General features: G+C 36.4%; 1 protein-coding gene and 1 long non-coding RNA gene across 3 annotated transcripts in view; one reads left to right on the top strand and one right to left on the bottom strand.

The window, feature by feature from the left end:
- Positions 1 to 21089, top strand: part of NETO1 (neuropilin and tolloid like 1) — a 65120-nt gene that overhangs the window by 26724 nt on the left and 17307 nt on the right. The window contains exons 5-6 of one of the 2 annotated variants that reach the window (XM_027678170.1): positions 9411 to 9452; positions 9566 to 9693. In XM_027678170.1, coding sequence (XP_027533971.1) covers positions 9411 to 9452; positions 9566 to 9693 — 170 coding nt within the window. Of the gene's footprint in view, positions 1 to 9410; positions 9453 to 9534; positions 9694 to 21089 lie in introns of those variants that run through there. The other variant, XM_027678178.1, reaches the window with a different exon arrangement.
- On the bottom strand, positions 759 to 15095 carry LOC113965179. Its single transcript, XR_003533467.1, has 6 exons — positions 14868 to 15095; positions 13886 to 14064; positions 12335 to 12401; positions 11932 to 11982; positions 8864 to 8975; positions 759 to 865 (listed from the first exon to the last, which is right to left on the bottom strand). It is a non-coding gene; the product is annotated as an uncharacterized LOC113965179 (long non-coding RNA).

Below are 21089 nucleotides of genomic sequence, written 5' to 3'. Positions count from 1 at the left end.
GTTCTCATGAAAATAATAAAAGTCCCATCTGACCTTATGTCTTGTTTCCAACAGTTTATATCTACTACAGGTCAGTATTATGAATTAAGTGTGGTTTAGACTGTTCTCTGGCACTTTTAATTGCATGAAATTGGAGAAAAATTATCAATTTGACCAAAGGGAATGTCGCTCTCATGAAGTTATAACCAAAAGAAAACAAATTAACTGTAAGGCCAAAAATCTTGCTTAACCAAAAATTTATCAAAATGTTTTTCTCCCATAATGTCAGGAGAAGTTGAATTTCATAATACTGGAAAAAGTGGAAGGACTGTCGCTCACTTCCCATGTATTATTTATACCCTTTAAATATCTAAATGTTAGCTTGTATAATTAAATGTAAAATTCATATGTTTTGGGGGAATTTAAATAGGGAATTCGCATTTTAACACACAGTTATCTTCTTTCTGAAACACTTCCTCAAAGGAAGCTGCTCCCCTATGCAGTTAGAAAGATGAAGAAATAAAAGAAAGTGCAAGAATATCTCCAGAGAAGCTTCACAGTATACTCTGTAGCTAAAGCTCTTGAAAACCCTTCTTCTCATTCTGTAGAGAGTTTTTGTACATTTGGGGAAACTGCTGTGGTCAACACCTCAGTGCACCCTGAAAGGACAGTTTCTAGGCAGAAAACCTCCTAAAAGTAGCAGAAGAAGGAAAGATTTGGTGTCACTGAAAAATATACTGCTCTGAATTCTAAAATGACAGGACAGAAGACTTGGTTTTCCCACAGTTTCTGGGACTGATATGTTTCTTGGTGTTGATATGCCTTCCTCAGCAATTCATAGAGCTATGTGACTTTTAGAGTTCCTCTCCTTGTTCACTGAAAGTGTCTGTGGCGAGCACATATTACAATTGGAGTTGACAATTAGGTTTAACAAATGAATTTCACTCTTCCTTTGATATGTTCTAGGGTCTTTTTATTTATTTTTTTTAATATTTCCTTTAGAAAGAGAACATTCAGGCTGCAATGGGGATGGAAATCTAGATTTTTCCCTTTGATCCTAAACACCAAGAGATTTCTACTTTGGATATTGAATACATTGAAAACATCCTGTGACATTGACTGTTTTGAATCATACAAAGACTGTCATAGGAGAGTACCAGAACATAATTCATCCAATAACTTTCAATATCTAAAAGTTGCACAGTAAAGTAACAAATGACTTTGTGACTATGGCTATTTCACTTGTTTCTAATCTAAGTATCTTATTTTCTGGGGTATTTGTCTGTTTCATCTCCTTCTGATATATGGCCAGATGATTAAGCAAGCAGATGTTTCTACAACCACAACTCAGTTCCCTTCTGGTGCTCCCTGACACGATTCTTCCTTTAGCAAAAGACCACCTGGTGCTTTGCTAGGCTGTAGAAGAAAAATATGTGGAAACAGTGCAAGAATTCTCTTGTTAAAGTGGAAAGTGAACTATTGACATGTGGAAACTAGAGGAGATGTTTGACTTTCTCATTACAGATTCAGTTATCTTCAAAAAGATGCCATCACTGGCATGGCCAACTTCAGCAGGAGAATATTAGTAGGTGTAAACACTGTGTTGATGTTTCTTTTTTTATTGGAAATATGTCATAATGTGCAGTCAACTATTAGTGATGCAGTACTATTTGAAGTAGCACAAGTAGCATATTCTTTTGACTATATTAACTCTAAAAGATATAACTATTCAAAGGAATACTTCCATGAATGTATTCATTCTGTTGAATGTCCTGAGGTAAAACTAGGAGAAAGTATTTCTCCTACGATAAAACAACAAAGGCTATTTTATATCACCAAGTTATTCCCATAAGATCCTTCTGTCCTGAGAAATTCACTCTGTGGACTGATACAGCATGAATATCCTGAAAAGAATATGCAGATTCAGCACTCAGTGGTAGGAAGCAATAATCATGTATAAATGGGTTCAATCTGCAGAAGTAATGCTTGGCAATCAGTTGAAGCTAAACCGTCTGGATCATTTTTTCTCCTAGTCTTCTGCCATGAACTTAAAGTGTTATTTCCTTGGACCGAGCTAGGAGTCATCCATAAAAAATGAGACACGTCCCGAGCCTTAGTAGTATTGTGCTGAAATTGCATGACTAAGAATACTTAGAATTCAACATTATTCAGGAAAAGCACCATAGCATCACACATCTCTCTTCCTAGTCAAGTTCAGAGACTATTAGTCAATTACAGGAAGCCTCTGGGATATTATCCTGGGGAGACACATACAAAGTGCTGCCCTTGATTGATAGTCAGTCCTGGTGGTCAAGTCAGCTGCCCTGTCACAGCAAAGCTGCATTACTCAGATAAAGTGGACTCCTGAGCTCATTCAGTCTTGTTTCACACATTTTCAGGAAACCAGCAGATGAAGGTACGTGCAGCCTTTGAGATACTCATCATAGGATCCTTTTTTCCCTGCATTTCGACATACAGTGTGCTGCATAAAGGGAATGTAGTGCCTAACCGAATTACTCAGTTGGTACTGTAAATATTTAACATATTAAAAATTATCTACCAAATAATCCTACTTATATCAAGGCTCCCAGGCTTCCTCTTTCCACTCATCAGCCTGAGTATGATATTGTTTCCCATTCTTTTTCTCCTTTGTCACTAAGTCAGTTCCAAGAAGCACTTCTCACTTCTGGGATTTAAGAGCACATATCAAATAGTCCAAACACCATTTGAAGATGACACCCAGGCTCTTATGAGACCTTTTACTTTCTAACACAGTTCTCACCCATACAAAATTTACAGTGGAGAAAGTCCCTACTCTAAATGGTTTACAGAGCAGACAATGGAGGTAAGCAGGCTAAAATGTCAAAGCCTGCCATTGTGTATATGGAAAGAGAAATTTAAGTGCAATTGCGGTAACCATGTGCTCTGTTTGAGTGAAATTCATTCACAATCTTGTCTGCTCAGTTTGACCAATATTAGCGAGAAGTTATGGAAAGACGCAGATTTCTTTTTTCTGATGATATTTTCTTTTTATTTCCCAAAAGACGTCAAAGAAACATACAAATGTCCAACTATTGCTAACACTTCCAGTATATCTGGTTTTAATGAGGTCACCATAGCAGTGCAGTTTGTAAATTACCATAATATCTCAATTACACTATAAAGATACTTTGATTGTGAGTATGAGCTGAGATTAATAAAGTGACAGAAGAAAAAAAAAGAAAAAAAAAAAGATATTGTAGAAATCAAACTTCCAGGTGATAGTTTGTGTTATTTCAAAAACATTTGTCTTTATATGACTTTTTGTTGGTCTAATAGTTGGTAGATTTTCAAGGTGAAAGAGCAGGAATCATATTCATTACTACATTTGCACTTACCAGCTTTGAGTTCTTCCATGACTGTGCTAAGAAGTGAAAACTTTGAGAAGCATTGTTTTAGATTATAAATGCGCAGCCTCCAAAAAAGCTTCCCTTGCTCACAAAAGTGTCCTTGAAACAAAGAACATAGAAAATAAAGAGCAAATACAGCACATACTATTTGCCAACTATAATTATTATAGAACTTTTTCAGGGTGTTTAGCAAACCACAGACTTTCTTTAAAGTTCCTTTGGTACCATTAGTACAGATATAGACATACATGGGATTTTCAGGAAGACTACAAATACAAAAAGATTAATCAGAACAAATTTCATTTTAGGCTAATATGACAATAATTTGTGGAGTTTTGCACAGGTATTTAATGTAATTTTTTTTACTTAGTATTCTCTCTTTACTCTCCCCAGTAGAATAGCTAAGTCCCCTTTATTTGTGAACCTCACAAAAATATTTACTTGTAGAAATATTCTTCTATTTTAGAACTGTTTTAATGATTCTTTGAGCATATTTTTATGCTTTTAAAATCTTTTGGGCATCATCTTCCAGTATTTTTACTGTATCATCAAATACAATGAGGTAACAACATGAAATACCTTTTCAGTACTGAGTTCTGCAAGCTCTACTTTTACAGAGAACTATACCTCACTGCTCAAGAGGGTAGGACTGATTTAGATTCCCAGAAATCACTGTAAAAGAACCTGACTTTGTAAACGTGAAGATGAATAGTTGGTTGCTTACTGAATAGTGCAATTCTCTTTACTTTTCTATGAGCATTTACATGCAAAATCAAGTCTCTAATAAGTTCTCTGGCAGTGAAGCATGTGCATGTGTTAAAATTTCTTAAATATTGATAGATAGAAGTTGAATGTCCATTTCTAGTCAAAGACAGGGAAATGAAAAGACATATCTACAGCTGTCTGTTTAGTGAGTAGAAGTGGAGGGTTTCCTTACTTAACATTAGGAAATATGGTTTCTACATACTGTGACTACTTGCTGTATGTATCCATTAAAAAGGAGGTTTTGTATTTACAAACAGCAAAAACTCCTTTACATCTCAAACATCAACCCTTTGTAGTGTATAGTTTGTTCAAAAAATTTCCTTCATTTCTCATTTTTAGAAGAAAGCAAAATACCTCAAAAATTAATCAGCACCTGGATTTTGTGGTATACATTTCCTTCATCTTGACTTTTAACCATGCAGCAATTGCTCATGTTCTTCACTGGATATACTGTACTTCAACATTAAAAAAAATGTGTAATTAAGTATATTGTAGTCCAGATATGCTCCACACTAACTCAATCTTCCATTTATTATAAGAGGTATTAAAACATTGACTAAAATATTTTGACTTCCAAGAGTGAGATAACTATTAATTTTTATCAGTGAGAGCAGCAGGTTTGATGTTGACAGGGTAAGAAAGTGAAATGAACTTTTAATATGAAAAGCTAAAGAAATAGAGTAATAAAATGCAAGATGTATACTCACATTTTTGAGCATTTATAAGAAAGAAAATACTCTTATTTTTCTGTAATACAACATTACTTTTAGAAGCCTTGTGCAATTTGTCTTTGAAGACAAGCTGAACGGTTTTTCTAACTGTGGATTTTTTACTTAAAATGTGATCTTTTAAAATTGTTTTGAGATAATAATTACCAGCAGCACACCTTGTTGCTTGCAATTAGCTTGAACTTTATGCCTTTTCCCTGTCTCTTATAGAAATTATTCAAGTAATAGAATTCCGCTTTCTGTGCAAGTGACACAGAGTAAGGGATTACATGCATGCATAAGTGCATAAACATATCTCTGTGTGGATATACCACAGCTCAGCAATAACATCAGATGATGGGGTGTACTTGTAAACATCGGCATCTACATACTTTTTGAAGACTTAATCCAGTTAATATACATTCCCTTTTTACTTTACAATTTTCTTTACTTCATAAGATTTTTGAGCAGTCAGGTGCCCTAACTCCTTACAATTGACGTTCTGTTTTCTCATTTAAATTTCATGTTTGCCAGCTGCTTAGAAAAGCCAGATTTGTTGCATAGTAACAGTGAAAGGAAAAATAAAGAAATGTGGCATGATTTCCATGGGCCAGATATGGAATAGATTGCAAAGCCAACATCCAAAATATTTAGAGTCTCCCATGAAGACCTAGTGGATCTTTTTGAAACCAGTCCTAAATATTTCAGTTTTCTCCAGGTTGGATACATATGCACCCATGACTCAAAACAAATTCCACAAGAATAAGTCTGCATTGTGATAAAAATTTATCTAACCTCTGCTTATACCTTAATTAACAAGTCTAGTCTTTTGACTGGTTATTCCACTGTTATCCAGTTCTGGTGTTTAGTAATCACAAAATGGCTGATATCAGAAGGCACCTCTATAGGTCATTTTGTCCAACCCCCTTTTCAAGCAGTCACCTAGATCCACTTGCTTAGGACTGTGTCTAGACAGCTACTGAATATCTCCAAGGACAGAGACTCTGTAACCTCTCTGGGCCGCCTGTGCTAGTGCTCAGTCACCCTCACAATGGAAAAGTGTTTCCTGATGTTCAGACGGAACCTCCTGTGATTTGATGTGTGCTCATTGCCACTTGTTCTGTCACTGGATACCACTGAAAAGAGCCTGGCTCCCTTCTCTTTACACCCTACCTTCAGGTTTATGTACAGATTTGTAGGATCACCTCTGACCCTACTCTTCTCCAGGCTGACCAGTCCCACCTCTATCAGCCTTTCCTCATATGAGAGATGCTTTGGTCCTTTAAACAGATTCATAACCTTTTGCTGGATGCCAGCAGCTCCATATTGCTTTTGTTCTGGGGAGCCCAGAACTGGTCACAGTGCTCCAGATGTTGCTTTACCAGTGCCAAGTAGAGGGGAAGGATCAATTCTCTTGGCCTGGTTGGCAGCACTCCTCCTAGTGCAGCCCAGGATACTGGTGGCCTTATTTACTCCATGGATATATTATTGGATCGTATTTAATGTGGTGGTGGACCCCCAGGTCCTTTTATGCAATGATGCTTTACAGCTGGGTGGTCTCAGCATCTTCTGGTGCATGGGGTTGCTCCTTCCCAGGTGCAAGACTTGACACTTCCCCTTGTTGACCTGCATGAGGTTCCTGTCAATCTGTTTCTCCAGCTTCTTGAGGTCCCTCTGGATGGCAGCACTACCCTCTGGTGTATCAGCCACCCCTCAGCAGTTTTGTGTCATCAGCAAACTTGCTGAGGGTACACTCTGTCTCATCATCCAGGTTGTTAATGAAGATATTAAACTGGATTTCTCCCAGTATTGACCCCTTTGATGCATCACTGGCCTCCAACTTGACTTCATGCTAAGATGATCAATATCAGCATAGGCATGGTCCACCTCACTGTTTGCTCATTCACTACATTTTTTTTATTAGTTAAGGAAATTACAGATTACCATCATTTTCACCCTAGGCCACTCCAAAGTTTCACTTTGGCTTTGTTTTCCAGCAACTCTAAATAAACTGGTACAGTTTTTTACATCTCGTAAAAAGTTTCAAGTGCTTTACAGTAAAGCTTATAATAAATAAACATTGCAGCAATCTGTTATTGTGGAGTGGGTTGTAATATATCACTGGAGGAAATAACCTTTATTTTATTGAGTTACTTCTTTTTAAAAGAGACTTCAAATGCTTCAGGAAAGAGTCACAGAACTTCTGGATGTAAGGTCTTCCATTTACATAACCTTTACATATTTTCAAAATTTTTATGAACATTCTTGTTTTTATCTTTACATACTTCATTTTGCTATTAAGGAGATCCTCATAAAAATATTTGCATGTATTTCATTGCCCTTTAAGTCTATTGCATCCTATTTTTCTCTCTTCTTATTGGTGATCTATCTTCTTTTTCACTCTTTTTTGAGAGTTTTCCTGCTTGGGGAATTTTTCCTTTTGGGAACATGATTTTCATCTCTCTCTTGGAAGATCTAGCCACTCAGTGTTTAGATATCATTAAAAGTGTTCTGACTCAGCCAGACTGAGAATAACAATTTGATTGAATTACATACAAAAGAGCTGCTAAAGACTAATCTATTTAATGTAGACTATTTAAAAAGCAAATATTTTACTGGGCAAATATGCTTAAACGTGGTTGAATTTTAAGCATCTCTGATAATACCTTATTTACAGATTTTGTTTTTATTATAATAGTATTGGTATACTAGTGATGGTAATGAAATATAACACCTCAGGTGTTGTAGATTTTATTTCACCATCACTCTTGAAATGTTGAAAAATTGCAGAAAGATTATTTTTCAAGGCTGAGCAAGATCTACCATATTTCTAGAATGTTAACAGACTGTGCATTTCTGTGTGCACAGAAATGTTACTGTATTGTTACACAAGAACATACTTTAAGAATTGTTTTGTGCAGCAAATTGCATGGTCTAGATTACACTTCAGCCTGGATTCTTGCTACTGGTACTGCTTTATATGAAAACTCCTTCATACGGGGAAGATCTTGGCAGGACCTTTTTTGCCTTCTTCCTCCTTTGTACTTTACTAATGTGGTGGAGTGTTTTCAGTAGATCAGAGTGATCCTTGCAAACTTAGTTAAAGGAAGAAATGCAATGGTTACATGGGATACAGTTGGGATGTTAATTTGAACCAGAAGTCAAAGTGTTTTGTTTCAGCATTAGTTATCAACATCCAAGTACATTAACTGAAATATTTGATTACATTTATTGTTGTTGATTTATCATATGTATCTACTGATCTATAAAACTGCTTAACAATTAATGCTAGTTGCCTACTCAGTTATATTTGTGGTTCCAGAAGGTCATGAGTATTTACTTGTGATTTATATTTTTCAACTGTAAAAGATAAATGGGAAGAACAAAAGCAGTCTGGTTATAGAGGAATAATTTAAAAAGTGATTTTACAACTCCAGTTTTTGAAGTCAACACATTTTGACCATTCAGGTTAAAATGGCCAATCTTGTTTACAAAACACTAGATTTTTCATTGTATTATTTGGTTATGATTCTTACTATCCTGGATAGACTAAGACTAGAGGTAAACAGGAGTTTTGGTGGTGGATTGGTTGTGGGTTTGGTTTGTTTCATTTGATACATCTCCGACTTCCAAGCTTTCTCTTCATTGTTTTATTAATAGTTCTTTCTTCATTGGCCCAATTCTGAAACAAGAAGATCAGCCCTATATGTAAATGAGAAAAACAGTGCAAAACATTTGTTTTAGGTAGAGAAGCAAATGATAAAAATTTCCCAGACAAGACCAGTTTATTCTAAGAAAGCATATCTTGAAATGCTGATTTTGGACAGTATCTTCAAACTGGGCCAAATATTGTGAAATGATGATTTGTCTATGGATTGTTGTTTATTGAAGCATAGGTCTAAGACCAAACTCATTTCTTCTATTTATTACACCTGGCTATAAAAGCGTGATACAAACCCTATCAGACAGCAAATATAATCATGTTTATCTGATGGAAAATAGCACTCATATTAGACTTATTACTTTGTTAACACAATGAATTCCACTGTAAATCCTTATGATACTTTTTCCCCGTAAGGCCAAATGGATGCTTCTGACAAAGAAATGTCTCCTCTTGGTCAGTGGGGATGGCAGACTATTCACAAACACAAAATGAAGTTTAGATTTCTCTAGTTAAGTTGAGTGTTATACTGTAAAATGCAAAATAGACAAAAAGATTCTGAATGGGTCTGTAAATATATCCTCTTTCATTAGGCTGATGTATTAAAATATCATGTGGTTAGCTGTGTGATGTTCTCGCTAATGTATGCAGAAATATTTTTGAACTTATTCTTCTGAAAGAGAGAGACAGAGAAAAGCAGGATTTCATAACAGAAGAAAATAACTTGGTATGATAGTATCAATAATTTCTGCATTAATAATTAGTGTGTTGCCATAGTTTTGAAACATTTCTCATTTCCAAGAAGTATATGTATAATTATATCACTGAAGCACATTATCAAATTTTAGCACATTGACATTAAAGCCTAAATATTGAACAAAACTTATTTTATTTTTCTCTATTTTTAAGATCCAGATTTTAAGGACCTTGGCGTTTTGAAACCATTGCCAGGTTGGTATGTTGGTTTTGGGTTTTTTTCTAACTTGGAGGCCTTTATACTCTTCTGTAGAAAATATTTTTGTTTGCTGTTCAGGTTTCATTTTTTCTGGTGTTTTGTTATTCAGTTTGTGAGTTTGAGATGGGAGGACCTGAAGGAATTGTGGAATCTGTACAAATTGTCAAAGAAGGAAAAGCTTCTGAAACTGAAGCAGTAGACTGTAAATGGTACATCCGAGCGCCACCCCGTTCCAAGGTCAGTCCTTCATCCACTTGCTGATTTGCCATTTAATTTAAGAAATTGACTTTTCTAATATATTGTGCATTTCTTAGTACAGTCAGACCTCGTTTAATAACTTTACAGCTTGAACTGTAAACTATTTTTTCCTTCTGCTGTGGAAGGGTAATTTGTCATCTCAGCCAAAATAACCACCTTTCTCTATAAATGATGATGTGGGCAGTGCTAATGTGCTTTTTGTGCCATAAGTGATTTTCTTAAATTCATCTTTAATTTTGCTCATATTTTTAAACAATCAACATGTTGTCTTAAGTGGGAAGTAATCTTATAATTTTAATTTTCAATGTATTTCAAATACCTAATATAGAGACTACTAAGGGAACACTGCTGGCTCCCTAAGGTCATCATTGTTTCTCATCTGGGAACTGTGAAAATGGACCCAAGGTAAATTCACGTTCCTCTGTATAAAACCTTTAGTGGTTTAGAGTCACAGACAAAAAGAAATAGTGTTCTCATTTCCTTCCCACCACAGACAGCAAGCCATGCCTTTGCAACATGAGAGGGCTGAAATGAATTTAACAATACTTTCCTGGATTCTGTTTGATTTCCCCTCTTATCCATAGCTTATCAGTTAGTATAGCATTAATTGTTGCTGAAAAACTACTGCTTCTCCCTTCTTTACAATTGGAACAGCTTTATGTCTCCTACCTACTTTTATTTACTGTGTTAAAGAGATTCCACAGTATACTTTTTCTAGCTGTCTTTTATTGGACAGGAAAGGTTTTACAAGGTAGAATTTATATATGCACTAATCTCTACTGTCTTTAAACAGATAAGGGTTTTTGTGTATGATCTCAGAGAGGAGGCTTACTGAATATGTAACTGTTTCATCATCAATATAACACATAGATGAATGCTGTAGGGTTCTCTTCAGTAAGAGTTTCCAGAAGAGAAAAAGTCATTAGTATCAGCATTTTTCTTATGAGAAAGTTGAGGAGAAGAGTTGGCTTATAGAGACTACAGATAAATTATTTCCAGAATATACTTTAATCTCTTTTTTTTTTTTACTTTTTGATAAATTTAATATTGATAGGGGTTTTCAATTAAGTAGATGAGCTTCCTGCTTTGTTATACCAAGCAGTGATATGAGATGACTGGGCTGATGAATGATTGTTACATATATTATATGTAATTTATATTCATTCAGGGCACCCCCAGTATCAAAACAAGCTTGGGGATGAACAGATTGAGAGTAGCCCTGCTGAGAAGGTCTTGAGGGTAAATGAGAGGCTGGACATGAGCTGGCAACGTGCATTTGCAGCCCAGAAAAACAACCGTATCCTGGGCTGCATCAAAAGCAGCATACCCAGCAGGTCAAGGGAGGTGAATCTACCCCTCCACTCTGCTCTTGTGAGACCCCACCTGGAGTGCTGTGTCCACCTCTGGGCCCCCAGAACAGGAAAGACATGGGCCTGTTGGAGGGCCAGAAAAATAATGAGAGGAATGGAGCACCTCTCCAGTGAGGAATGACAGAGAGTTGGGGTTGTTCAGTCAAGAGAAGAGAAGGCTCTGGGTAGACCTTATAGCAGCCTTCTGGTACTTAATGGGGGCCTATAAGAAAAGTGGGGACAAGCATTTTAGCATAGCCTGTAGTAAGAGGACAAGGGATAATGGTTTTAAACTAAAAGAGGGTAGATTTAGAATAGGTATGAGGAAAAAATTTTTTATGATGAGGATCTTGAAACACTGGAACATGTTGCCCAGAGAGGTGGTCGATTACCCATCCCTGGAAACATTCAGGGTCAGGGACCCAGTCCAACTCCCCTGCCGTAAGCAAAGATGTCTTCAACCAAATCCAGTTGCTCAGAGTCCCGTCCAACCCAAACTATTCTATGATGTACTTAGATATTAGTAGAATGAAAACAGGTAAACGCAAAATTAGAATTGCACTTATTAGAATCAGCACAAATAAGCCAACAAAATTATCCTGTAGTCTTAATTCAAGTTCATAATTGGTTGATCTGGTAATGTCATTGTCATGTTCTTACTCGATCTAACTCCAAAGTTCTATATGATTCAAAAAACCTCCTAAAAATCCCTTATTTACTTACCTGTAGTATTTATCCACACTTCAGTCCTGATGTAAAACTACAAATTGGGTAGCTACATAACCATAAACACAGTGTATAACAGAAGGACACCACACAACACTGTTAATTGAGGGTTAAAGATTGAAGATCATTAGTTTTTCCATACCTGCATTTAGTTGTGTTGCATTTCAAGAAGTGTATCCTAGCTGAAGGGCATCTGGAAGGGAGAGCAACAAGAGAGTTTTAGAAAAATAGAAGTAATACTAAAAGTTATTTAATGTAATCTACAAGATTTTGTGAAGGAGCATGATATAATAAAAGGCTTCTATAATGAGGAAGGAATGCTCTGAAGCCCATGTCTGCAGGATAACTCATGGTCCCACACTCTGAAAGTTTCAGGTTAGATACTAAAGAAGAAAATTTCAAACAATAGTGAGGGAATTATGATTGGTTGGGATTATGAGTGATTGGTTGAAAAAGTCTGTTCAGTTAGCATTGCTAGTGGTCTTAAAGTGTGAGTTAGATAACAATATATGAAAAATGGGAGAAACAGTACTAATCAATCCTACCTTTAGGCAGAGAGCTGGGATGGGTCATCTCTCGATGGATCTTGCTGTTCCCATCTTAAAGAGCTATCTGGGTTGAGCAATATAAAAGAATATAAATTAGTGTTTCCTAACATGTGGAGTTGAAAGATTTAACAGCAAGCTAGGAAAAAAAGTTTTCAGGCCTAGATCCATCTTCGAGGGGTAAGTCCATTTGAATTTTCTTAGTGTGGTTTTCAAACATATATGTGTGTGTGTGTGTGTATATATATATATATATACACATGCACAGAGGTATATATGTTTCACCATGCTGGAACAGGTTGAAAAATTTTCAGATATTAAGGAAGGAATAAGTGAATAATTTTTAAAGAAACATGTATGATGTAAAATGTATGATAACATTTTTTATGGGTCTGATTCAATTGAACTGGATTCTGTTGTCCATGCTTTGCCATCAGCTTCCTTTGTGCTTATCTAACCTTGAACTAATGACATATTCAGTACAATTATTTAGTGACATCACTTTATTTTATGTCATCTTTCATCTATGAAAAAAGACTCTTCTGCTAAGAACATTGAGAACTCAGTAGGCATCTTTAAATCCACATGTTCCTGTACTCTGGGCTGCACAGTTTGTTACTGGGAATTATGCCTAAAAGGCCAGAGTTTCTCAAACAGAGTTTGTGCTGGATCTTTGCATCTTTAGTTTCTTAATTAAACTGTGCCAGAATGTGGGTTGCTTGCAATTTCATTTGGCTTAAACTCATCCAATCTAAACTGTCTGCAGAAGCAAGATTCAAGTCCTTCCCTTGGTTTCCAATTCCAGATTGAAGCCAAGTCTGAGCTCAACATATGAGCAATGAGATCAGCCAGGGAGTATGAACTTGAGATCTCTGAACCTGAGCTTCAGACTGACAGCCTGGGTCTAATGCTGCTATCCTCAGCAAGATGGAATGAGACAGATGGCAGTAAATTTCTTGCACAGACTTAGAGTGATCCCTAATTACCTTATATTACAAAAACCCCCACCAAAACAAACCAAACAAACACACTCCCCCCTGAAAAAAACCCCAAACACACAAACAAACAAAACCAAAAACCCGCCAAAAATTCATGCAGAATGGAAACTTTCTGTAAGTGCAGAAGACAGCATAAGGCAGTTTGAACACAACTTCAACCTACATGCAGACCTGGAATCTTATACTTGAGAGTGACTGGTTGAAAAGTGTGTGTTTCTCATAATCATTCAAAGTCAGATGCTACTGAATTCAGTAATACTGGGGGTTCTGCGCTTCATGTAGAATATGACTTCAATCAGTAATCAGAGCAAGAATGTAAAATTAAGAAGTGAGCTGCTGACTGAATGTGCCAACCCACCCAGAACAGTAAAGTTCTGGAGGAACATCCCCATCTGAAAATTCTTCACTGGTGAACAAAGCCCAGAGAAGGAAGTGTATAAGCTTTTTGCATAAGGATTTGAAAAACTTCAGATATCATTGCCTACAAGCACTGGATAAGCAAAGATTCTGTATTTTGGAATAGAAAATAAAAAGAAATTTAGTATTTTCTTACTTTCTGATAAGGGTGGAATTTTGGAGGCTAATATCAACAAGTGCTTTTCTATACCGGATGTATCAGCAGAGTTTGACAAGGCCCCCCAGGAAGACAGAATGCGTGTTTATGCTCAGGTAGTGCTCCCTAAGGTGAGCAACTTTCACAAGAATTGTGTCATGCTTGCTCTTTCAGAGGTTCTGTAAAAAAAAAAAGACAGCAGAATGTGACAATAAGAGTAATAAAATGTTTATAAATATGATATTCTGATGCTGGGAAAAAAACAGTGAGCAATGCTATTATAAGCACTATTACCAGAAACTCTGGGCAGCTCAGGAAAGAGCATCAAAAATTACAGATAGGCAAGAATTAATTTGAATGTAGTCCAGTGAAAGTCGTCTATTCTGGAGGAATGAGCAAGAAGTACATTTATACTGAGAAAATAGCAAGGATACCCACTGTATTTATACTATGAGAAAAAAAAATGGAGTTATAAGCTTTTTAGACAAAGTGATGCCTAATTTTCTTGCCTCACCTGAGCAAACTATGGGGCAAAGAAAATATCTTTTCAGAATCTTTATAGGATGACAGACTTAACACAAAAGATTGAGAAACCAAAAGTATCAATTAACGAGTATCTAGTTTTGACATGGTATTACAGTACCCTTAATGTAGAGCTGCCTGTGAGTGGTGACATTTGTTTCAAGCAGAGCCATTGGGGAGCAAAAGGAGGGGGCTGCACTGTACACAGAAGGGAGCCAGGCAGATGGTGGCCACAAGGCCAGGACATGGCTGATGAGGAGAGTCGGGCACTCCCAGCCGCGGTGGCTGGGGTATAACGGTGGCTGGACTTTCCTTGGGCAATAAGGCTGGCCCAAGCACAAGCCAGGCAGCAGCCTGGGGAGGGGTAAGGCTGGGGTGTTGCAGGATGAGGCTGGGTGTGGGCCAAGAGCCCCAGTGTGACCAAGACACTTGCATATTTACAAAGAATAGGTACTGCTACCTGCTAGAGCCTCTAAATCACTTGTCACTGTTGACATGCTGGACCTTGTATCCACGCAACTAACGAAATAAAGAGATGGTTCCAGGTACCTGACTTCATATGGAATGTAGTCCAGAGAGAGACTGGCTTGTTGTGCATGCATTTCCAGTTAGGAGGAAACATGCAGTGAAGCAGATTGTGGAGTTGAGTCAGTTTAAACCAATCGGACTAAACCAAAACATTTTCTGTTCTCCTATGTGAAGTGGAAACTAGTGCTCTTAAATGAGGCCTGCAAGAAAAGCAGTCTAAGCTGTCAGCACTGGCAGGCTACCATATCCCTAATTTTTGGAGGCTTCTTAATCGGGTAAAGAAGAGAAGCTTTAAGTTGTACACTAAAGTTTAATGAGAGCCATTTGAGTTTTGATTCTTAAAATGTTACAGAAAAATGAAATTTAAAGACTGAATAACATAACAGCCAGAGACTCTTTTGCAGGCTTCAGATGAGCTCCATCTTTGAAGAAGCTCTGAAGCTTGTTAACGTACAGATAATGCAAATAATATTATGAATTAAAAAAAACCCAACACATGTATATGACGTCCCTGGAACAAGGTGAACAAATTATGTTTAAACAAGTAGAAAATATTGTTTACCTACATTAAACTATTAAAATCACTTATTTGAAACAATTTTCTTAGATGAAGGTGCAAGACAATTACATGTTTACAGTCGCGTATGTAGAAACTCTGCTAGCACGCATGTTAATGCGCATGTCAGAGTAACACTGACAAAACCACCAATTTTAAGTTCCCATGAATCTATTCCATTCAGGGGTAGGAATATAACAAACCTCAGCATTCTCAAACTAAATAGTAGGAAATGTGATAAAAAAGCTACTGATGAAAGTAATAAAACATCTGCCAAAGAGAACAGCAGAATCAGGATTTGATCTACAGTTTTCAGTGTTAAAAGCAGAACAACACTGAGGAGCTGTACAGGTTGTCACTTGCAAGCATTTTGGCATTGTATTAGAGAAAAATGAGGGTGACTTGACAGTTAGAATAAATGTCAGCTATTGGGTAGTCACAGAAGTTTGAAGAAACAAATAGGACAAAGCAAAGAAACCAAAGAGCTTCACTTGTCCAGGAAAATGGTGTTTTGATGTCTGAGCCTTGGCTGTGAACCACAGGGTCTTAGAAGTACCGTATAATGTTGTCACCTTTGACAGACAGTATTCTCCAAGCCCCAGAAGAGAGGAAGATATGAGGTATGGAGTTCTCTGTTTGCACAATATGTTCCCAGACTAGTAACAGAAGGCCCAAAGATCTAAAAACCACCCAACTAGCCAACCAAAAATCCAAACAAAACGTGTACTGTTAACACTTTTGATTGAAGTAATGTTGATTGAAAAAAAGTTTAAGATCCAAGCAAGAAGACAGGCCACATCAGAAGACAAATTCAAGCATCATCAGTAATATGCTTTTTAGGCTGGTATACTTGGTGCCTTGTTGCCTTGAAGGAGATTAATTAGTGTTGCACAATCTGCCCTAAAAAACAGGGCTTCTGAGGCCTAAATACTGTAGGTATCATCTTGAAAGTCCTTTGCTAATCACATAGAGCTAAAAAAGATGCAGAATAAATCAGGTACTGTAGCTGGTCACTGAGCAATGGGGAAGGACGTAGGATGATTTAACCAAGCCCTGTGCTTACAAGTGAATTGAATGAACCCAGAATCTGAATACGTGAAATCTGGACATTATGCTTGGATGGAGCTGAGGTTTTTCTCTTATATCTAAATTACTTTTGGCATCTGAACGATGGCTTTTTGTTTGTTTGGTTTGGTTTCGTTTAGGGGGACTGAGTGTCTGTGCACACATATTAAGTCTGATACAGGGATATGGTTTGAAGCTTTTCCTGACTGCTCTGATCAATCATGTTGTCAGCCCTAACATTCAGTGATTGATTAAAAAGCAGAACTCATCAAAAGTGATTCACTATGAAGAGATTATAATCTGACCATTTTACTAAGGTTTATAGTTTATAATGGGTTGGGGTTTTTTTCCTAGTACGTGCAGTCAGAGATTTCTGTTGTTTTCAAATTTCAATTAAAAAAATAATAAAACTTATCCAGCATTTCCCTTTTTGGTAATTGTTCATGATTACGATACAAACCTTAAGGATGACAAGACAATTATTTAAAATATAATGTGACTGAGTGTAAATTATATATGCCACATTTGCAGTGAGGCTTAATCAGTTTTGTTGCTAACGACATTGGCATTTGCTGTGACATCTCAAAACTCAGTAGATCTAATACTTGAGCAGCCCACTCCTCTAGGTAATGTGGAACTGATGATTTGAAGAAAGTATCTTATTAAAATTTTGCAGCAAAAATATGAAAGAAGATATAGCAGTTATGTTCCTTTCAAAGAAGATGTTCTCTTCAACAAGAATGCCCTGATTATGGTAATATAATGTATCAGTATCTATGGAAATGTTCGTTTCAAAAGCTCCTATTGGCATCAGTGAAAAACTTCTTAATGAAAGCAGATGGTGGTTGAGTTGGTGACTTCTTCTTTAGCTCATTTGTTTTCTTTCAGGGGAACAAAGTTCCTTATCCACTACTGGTAGAAGTACCGGCTAAGGTCTTTGTAAATGACATAACCAGAAATATTGATAATTTTTATTTCACTTTCTGATTAATTTATTTTAGTGAGATCCACATACCAGTGAAAGTAATGAGAATATTGCCACTGATTTCAAAAAGCTATATATAGGGAATATTTTGCATTAGGTAAGAGTTTGTCATATAATCAGTTTTATTCTTTCCTCGGGGAACTCAATTTATTAGTCATTTTCTTCTACCAGTGTGGGTCTTACAGCTAGTGACAGGAACAATGGCAAATATATAGTTATAAAACCATAAAAGTTGGCAGAGGCGTGCAGATGCAATTAAATTATTCCAGTGCTTTAAAATAAAATCTGATCCAACATCAGATTGTCGGTGTATGTAATCAGTTTCCTGTTTTTGAAAATTCACTGCAGTCTTAATCCAAAAGTCTGATCCAAATAAGTAAATGGAAAAATACCCACTGGTTTCAGTGAGTGTTGTATCAAGTCCTCATTATTTTATATGAAATTCTGGGAGTAGTCATCTCCAAAGGAGATTTTGAGAATGAAAATCCAACTCACCTCAGAATATCAGGAATTTGCTTTGTCTAATTTATGAAACTTCATGCCATTGGAGAAGGTGGCATCTTTCTTCTGAAGGATAGATGTAGATTTTTAAATCAAATATTTCTTTCCAGTGGTTCCAGTGCCTATCAAGTCTATATATGTTATGATGTTAGCTGAATTTCTCGCAGAGAGCAATGAACTGGTATGATTGACAGCATAATTCAGTCCTAGGAAGAACTGAAGGTGTTGTCTGCTTCACTGAAAGACTCAAAGCAAAATGCTAAGTTATTATTCTCTTGAATCCTACTGCTACTCTAAGAAATATTTTTCTGTTTTATAAGGCCAGTGTGATGCCAGAAACTAGAGAATGTCAAATGATAAACCCATAGAAATAAGATTTTGGCTGTACTGTTGTATGAACAGGATGTTTGAGCAGAACAGGAATAATTGATGAATGCTGGAAATTACTGTGAGAGATGGTATTTTGTAACCACAGTGAGGATTAGCACACATTTCTTGTAAGAATGAAAACTCATAAAAGTTGCATCGCAGTACTGAAATGGGATACCCTTTACAAGCTAGACATGTGCTTATATGTATGTATATGCACATATACTTGTACATATAAATGCACATATATGAGAAGGCAGGGTAGAAGTAAAGAACATGTGAACAAGTATGAGAGGTCTTTCACTCAGTAGGTGTAATTTTACTGTTATTCTGTAGACAGACTAAGATAATTTTTTTTTTTCTGCAGTAAATAAGAGCTTTCTTGAAAATTGGAATAGATAAAAATGTGATGTGATACATTGCATTATATCTGTGTGGTCTATCATATATATATGGTATATTGTAACATGCAGATGGCATACATATGATAGGCATATATAGTGTTGAAGTCATGATTCATGACAATAATATGTTGGAAGCCATCTGTTCTTCTCTGTGAGACAGCAACCTGACATACTTTGCTTCCTGGAAAACAGTCACATTTATATAATATTGCATAAAATCAGCTGCAGGAGGGTTTTATTGCATTACCTGTAACAAAGCTGGCAAGCACTGAAGCACCTGTCTGAAGCAGACTAATACTGTTAATGGAGAAAAAGAAAAGCAAAGTGTGCATTTAACTCCCTGTTGTACGTTACGCAGAGATGGACTATGGACTCTCTCAGCAGATGCACAGGAGAGGCTGGGTGCCAGGGCTGCACAGCCTGTTACAGTCTTGTTTGAGCAGGAGCAACTGGTCTCCAGCATACAGAAGCAGGTCTCTGGTGTGTCCCAGCTATGGGTCAGTTGTTGGGTGTGGGTGTCATGGCTCTTCCTCTTCCCATATCTCCCTCTCCCATGTGTAATCTTTCTCTGTCAGGACAATAGTATGTATAATTCCACTGCTTTACTGGAGCAACCAATATATGAAGTAAAAAAAACTGTAAAAAGTATGCCTTCACGTAGGATATTTTAATCTGAATATTTCTTTGTGTATTGCTCTTAACTGCTCCATTTCGTAGAGACCAATACAAACAGCTTCTTAATTTATAGTGTGTTAAACCCAAGACACATGGTGAAAGTAAATTCACTTAAATGAATTTAACTGAAATATGTTCCTCTGAATTATTCTGAAGGATGGGAAGGATGGAACATAAGTAAGGATTACTGTAAGAAATAACATACTAGAAAAAAGGCTTGGCAAGCAGAATGAAACTTAGTATACCAAATTTTACTTGTGAGTAAAATTTTTTTCTACAAATACTCTTTTTAGAGAAATACTTATGCAAAGCCTAACAAGGAATGAAAACGCACCATAATATGCAACCTGAAAAGGCTCATAAAAAAAATCTGAGCTATTATTAAACAGTAGCACATTGCTAAAGAGCACATAATGCCCAAACCATAAGTGCTTTAATGTATTCATGAAGTGAAATGGTGAGTCTTGTTGCTACTAGGGTATGCTATGTTTGTGTACTTTATGCAAAGTCAGAGAAGTGTATTAAAGCAATTGTTCTGTGCATGTAAAAAAATACCTGAAGTCAATGAAGTTGTTTCAAAAAAAGTATATTTTATGTCTAATACAGTGGAGTTTCTTTTTTGGTTATTTTTTCAAGTGGAGATGCATACAGCTCTATGCTGGATATGTTTATTCTCTTTTTATGCTATTTTTGCAGTAATTCACCCTGAAGTCTCCTGGGTACCATTGACAGTTTGATTATGTGTCATGTATCTATTGAAAATACTACTTGCCTTCTTTGTTAATGTAATATTTGACTTTGCATGTATAATCAAATACTTTTAAAATTAGTGGTTTTAAATGTTAAAGTCCATATACACTTGAATATCAAATTATAGCCTTTTATGGTCACCCCTGCTTCTTTTTAGGTAAATTTAAGGAGTTCTTTGCAAAAGGCACTAAATCTATTACTTTATGAGACAACTTAGTTTGCATGCAAGAGACATTTCCTAAGAAACTTTCTATGTTTCTAGAAGTTTCCACAAAGTAAGCCTGATTTCAACCCTGTTAAATTATGAAGTTATATACCACAATGTTTTGTTTAGAAGAGCCAAGATGGTGGAAAAATTGCTTGAGGAAAGGTAAAAAGAGTAATGATTGATTTCTGTCTGGCTGTCAGATTCTCACTTCCTGAACCAGTGTAGCAGGGACATAGAAAGATGACACATACTGACTCTGTGGAGGGAGATGCAATGATTTGCCTTATTATTTTCCATGCCAGGCATGTAATAGAGCAATATTGTGCCAAGCAGTGAAAGAAGAAATTTCTAGCTTATCTGTCCTTCAGCTTGAAGAACTCTCATACATACTTCTGAAAGGAAGGTATATATTTTGAAATTAGGACCTTATAGCAAATAAGAACAAAAAGCTACCTAGATTTTCAGATAGATTCGAAGCAGGACAAAATACCAGGAAATACAAACAGTACTCAGTTTACATATAAATACCCTTACAAGGAAGTGCCACCAGCTCCAGAAAAATTATTCTGATGGTGGTGTTGTGTACTCTTTCTCCTACAAGGTAGAGCAAAGTTGCTTAATGTTTTTTCAGTCATTCTCAA

Source organism: Neopelma chrysocephalum, unplaced genomic scaffold (assembly GCF_003984885.1).
Source record: "Neopelma chrysocephalum unplaced genomic scaffold, ASM398488v2 Primary Assembly neopelma1_22b, whole genome shotgun sequence".
NCBI lineage: Eukaryota > Metazoa > Chordata > Aves > Passeriformes > Pipridae > Neopelma > Neopelma chrysocephalum.
Note: the sequence above shows the minus strand (reverse complement) of the source record. Positions and strands in the feature narration are given on the sequence as shown.